This window comes from Myotis lucifugus, unplaced genomic scaffold (genome assembly GCF_000147115.1).
Source record: "Myotis lucifugus unplaced genomic scaffold, Myoluc2.0 scaffold_1278, whole genome shotgun sequence".
Taxonomy (NCBI): domain Eukaryota; kingdom Metazoa; phylum Chordata; class Mammalia; order Chiroptera; family Vespertilionidae; genus Myotis; species Myotis lucifugus.
This window is the reverse complement of record NW_005872326.1, coordinates 21,387-25,535: the sequence shown is the minus strand read 5'-3', so window position 1 is coordinate 25,535 and position 4,149 is coordinate 21,387. Positions and strand designations below refer to the sequence as shown.

The following is a 4,149-nucleotide window of genomic DNA, read 5'->3' as shown; positions in this document are numbered from 1 at the left end:
TTTCACTAAAACCCATGTGCCTCTCAAGCCAACTTTGGGGGTCGTTGGAGACACCCCAGACTTTGAGAACAGCTCTGCATGTTCAGGTTCCCCATCGCAGTGTGGGTGCAAGCCCCTGAGGTAGCGGGACCTCCACAAGTTGCAGAAGGAAGTCCAGGCCTCCTCCTTCTCCTCACTGCCCTTGACCCTCTCTCTTTCTGGGAGGCAGTTGGAGTGGGAAAATGAGGGTATGGAATTCAGGCCTTGGCCCTTTGCCTCTGTAAATCCCCAAACTCTGGACCCTCCGCTTTCCCATCTGTCAGGTCAGGATGATGAACACTGTCACAGTCTTGTGATGAGGAATCATGGTGCCTGTGGAGACAATGTGACTGAGGGTCTACTTCTGGCCAGACCCTCGCCGCCAGCCTTAGAAGGGAAGGCGGAGAGGTGGACCGAGGCTGCCTCCACTGCACAGCTCCAAGCTGAGTCCCAGGAGGTGCTGGGCAAATGGCAGCCTTTTTGTTGTGGAGCAGATCTTGATGCGAACCTCAGTGCCCTCGGGAAAAGACTAGGGAGGCCCCTGCCCTGGGGAACTCCCTGCCTCCCTGCCCTGGGGAACTCCCGTCTGCAAGCACAATGGCCATTACAGGTGTTTGTGTCAAAGGAGGAGGGGAGATAGTGAGTCCCAGTGAATAGCTCATCTGCTTTTAAGTTCTTGCAGAACCCTCGCCCCTCCCTCCCATCCCCCCATGCCCTGGCCAGGAGGGAGAGGCCGGAATAGGTTTGGGGGGCAGCATCTCCCCCCTGCCCTGTAGAGGTCTTCTGGAAGTCGAGAAAAAGTTCAGGGAGGAGGGGCAGCTGCAGTCTGGGGCTGCTCCTTTTCCCAGCCTAGGGGAAGGGTGACACTGGGAGAGGTTGCACCCCAAGAGGGGTCCTAGGAGGAGGTGCCCCAGGCCTGGGGTGGGGTGTTAGGTGGGGGTGTTGAGGGACATGGTTGCTGCCCAGGGTAGAACCTGCACCTGCCCTACCCACTCAGCCCCTCCCCCATCTCTCCTCCCGCTCCAGGTCCCGCTAGAGCGACATGATGGTGGAATCTGCCTCGGAGACAATCAGGTCAGCTCCCTCTGGTCAGAACGGCGTGGGCAGCCTCTCCGGGCAGGCCGATGGCAGCGGTGGTGCCGGGGCTGCAGGCGCTGCTGGAGGCGGTGCGGGCAGGGACGCAGCTGCGGGCGCCGACAGCAACGGGGAGATGAGCCCTGCGGATCTGCTGCACTTCCAGCAGCAACAGGTAGGAGCTGGCACCCCTCCTCGGCCCCCGGGGACAGGGAGGGGGCACGCCAGGCCTCTTCCCGCTCCATCCTGGCCACTGGTGCCACTGCTCCGGGCCAGGCAGCTTCCCTTTAACAATCTTCGGAAGGTCCAGCTCCCAGGGACTCCCTCTGCGCCCTCCGTGCTAGTGGCCACCTTAACCAAGGGAGAGCTGGGCTTTCCAGAGAAAGAAGTAGGACTCGGGGTCCTGAGATCATAGCGCTTCAGACAGTCTCAGAAATGCCCACCGGGACAGACAGACTAGGGAAGCAGGCCTGAGTGTGCATCCTGGGTGGGCGGGCACCTGGGCCCTCCTGCCACTGGCTAAGCTAACAGGGTGGGGAGAAGATCCTCCCTTTAGAAGTGTGTCCACTGGGGAGAGGGGGCTGGGCACATAGGGGTATCTCCGCTTTATTTGTATTGTAAAATAACCCGCCCGCCCCCCCAATGTCTGCTTGGGCCCCTGACTCAAGCTGTGAAGAGATCAAACTTCCAGACACCAGAGGCCAGAGCAGCTGGGAAAAGGCCAAGAGCCAGAGGCAAAGGCACGCCTCCATTTTTAGGGCTCAGACTGGGCACCCCTGTCTGTATCCACTTTCCCTCTTTCCCTCCGTCATTCCCACTCTGAACTGCAGAGTTCAGGAGTTCAAGACCAGCCTTTCTGTGGATAGAGAGGCCCGAGGGTGGGGAGCCTGGTTGGGTGATGACAGAACCGGGGCTCCAGGTCCCAGCCCCACCCGGGAAACAGGGAGAATCGGGCTTGACAAGTTCACGAGAACCGGCCCAGCCAGCCCGGCCTGGAGAGCCTCCTTTTACTTGACTCCCTGCTTCTCGAATCACTGCTGGTGGCACTGGCCCTTAGGGGCTCTGCTGTGAATAAGGAAAATTCAGGTCCAGCCTGCCCCTCCCCACTGGGCTCCCACCCCTGCCTGATGGCCTTAAGTGCGTGCCTGCCCTCATGCTGGCTCCCAGGTTCACCCTGGGGCTCCTCCTCCCACTCCACAGCCCCTAGGGGGCCCTTTCCTCCCACATGCCTGGGAGCCGGAGGTCAGCCTGGAGCAGCCTGGTCAGACGCTGGGCACCCTGCATGGAGCCGGTCAGCCAGCACTGACACAGGAATGAAACAAACCCGGGTTCAGTCCGAGCCTGCTCCTTCGTGTGACCTTTGCCAAGTCCTGGGCCTCCCGAGCCTTGGCTTCCATGGGCTTTAGGATCAGATGCAGTTTAGGTGTGAAACCCCCGTCCCCAGGGGCTGCGTGGATGGGAACAGAACTAAGGGCTTTAGAAATCACTTCCTCTCACACGCAGTGGGGGCTGGAGTGGAAGGGCCGGTCTCCATTCCCCGGGGAGATGGGCCTTGGGAGTGTCCTGGCATCTCCCAAGCCTTCCTAAGCAGGATCTCTGGGGGAGAGACTCGGTGCCTGTGCCGTCTACTGGGGACAGAGGTCAAAGGGCAAAATCCTACCCTCCACCAAAATAATGACAAAACACACCCCACCACCAGGGCCACCCACTCCGTATGGCCAGCTTCCCCTCCCGCTCTTCTACGCAGAATGGGGGCTGAGGGGTGGGCAGGAGAAACGCTGAAACTGGGAATGTCTTTTAAAACGTTTTTAAAGTGAAGAGTGAGCACAGAAACTGGGTGGCGGGGGAGATGCGTGGGGTGGGGAAGCACTGTGTGTGCTGATCAGGTTTCTCCGCTCTGCACACGCATGTTTTACCCTCCGTGTTCCATGTTCCAGTTATTCCTGTTTGTTTTGGGGAATATCCCAAAGTCCTGGAAAATCCTATATCTGTTTCACAAATAAACTGGGGTGGAGATTTGGAGGCAGGCGGAGGGCTGTTTTATCCATTTGGGCTCACTACGGGCGTAGTGCCTGGGGCCAAGGAAAATATTTGAGACTTAAAAAGGTTTTGTTGGCTCCAAACTATGAAAAGAGACCTGCAAAATTAAAAATCCAAAATGTGCAATTAAATAAGATCCGTCTGTAGGCCCTGCTCCCACCCCCCAATATATGAGTGAGGTGTGGGGGAAGTTTCAGGGGTAACACTTTCTGGCCCCCCCACAACAAATGTTCCGATTTGTGGGCTAAACCAACCAGAGGAAAGAGAGCCTGGCCCAGTGGGCTCCTCCTCCCTCTGTCCCAACCAGGAAGTCCTTCAAGGACAAACAAATACCTGTGTCTCTCATTGGTTGTGTCCTTCAGTCATCTGCGGGGGGAGTGGATGTTATTATTCCCATTTCACAGGTGAGAGGGCAGCAAGAGGTGGCGCTGACTTGTCCATGCGACATGGGAAAGGCTGCAGCTAGACCTCGGGCCTCCCAGTTCCTAGTTCAGGGTTCAGCACAGCCTCCCTTTTGCTCCTGCCACTCACACAGTCTCCTGTAGGAGATGGAGGGAGCAAGGCCTGCAACATAGTAGGTGCTAAATAAACGTCTATTGATGCATGATTGAGAGCACTCCATTCTCAACCTAAAAGGTCTCTTAAAACAAACAAACAGAAGCAACACTGTCCACTGGCCCTAAGTAGCCACTCCAGAGGAAGGAGGTTGGGGGGAGGGGGTGTCTGTGGGCGTTGCACTGGTCTGTCCTCTCTCCCTCTGTCCTTCTGTCTGTTGGTCCCTGTCCCTCCGCTCTGGGTAAACAAACCCTGGAAATGCAAGCTTGGCCTTTGGGAATAATGAGTTGACAGAGGGGAGAGAGAGAGATAAACAGGGCGAGTCAGAAGTCAGACTGGTGACAGGACTTTAAGCTGAAACAAACAGTGCTGAAGAGGGCAGCCACGTCACTTCGGAATAAGAGCAGACGCCTGTTTCCATGCAAAAGCAGGCCGGAGCTTGTTTAAACAGAGGCCCGGGGT

At 57.4% G+C, this 4,149-nt stretch overlaps 1 protein-coding gene across 3 annotated transcripts in view; it reads left to right on the top strand.

The window, feature by feature from the left end:
• The first annotated feature begins 609 nt into the window (after window positions 1-609).
• LOC102432299 (forkhead box protein P4) overlaps window positions 610-4,149 on the top strand; it is a 24,914-nt gene continuing 21,374 nt past the window's right edge. Inside the window, exons 1-2 of one of the 3 annotated variants that reach the window (XM_006107591.3) lie at window positions 610-630; window positions 1,045-1,267. In XM_006107591.3, the coding sequence (XP_006107653.2) occupies window positions 1,061-1,267 (207 nt within the window). In that variant the 5' untranslated portion in view covers window positions 610-630; window positions 1,045-1,060. Of the gene's footprint in view, window positions 631-1,044; window positions 1,268-4,149 lie in introns of those variants that run through there. The other 2 variants (XM_023748334.1, XM_023748333.1) reach the window with 2 other exon arrangements.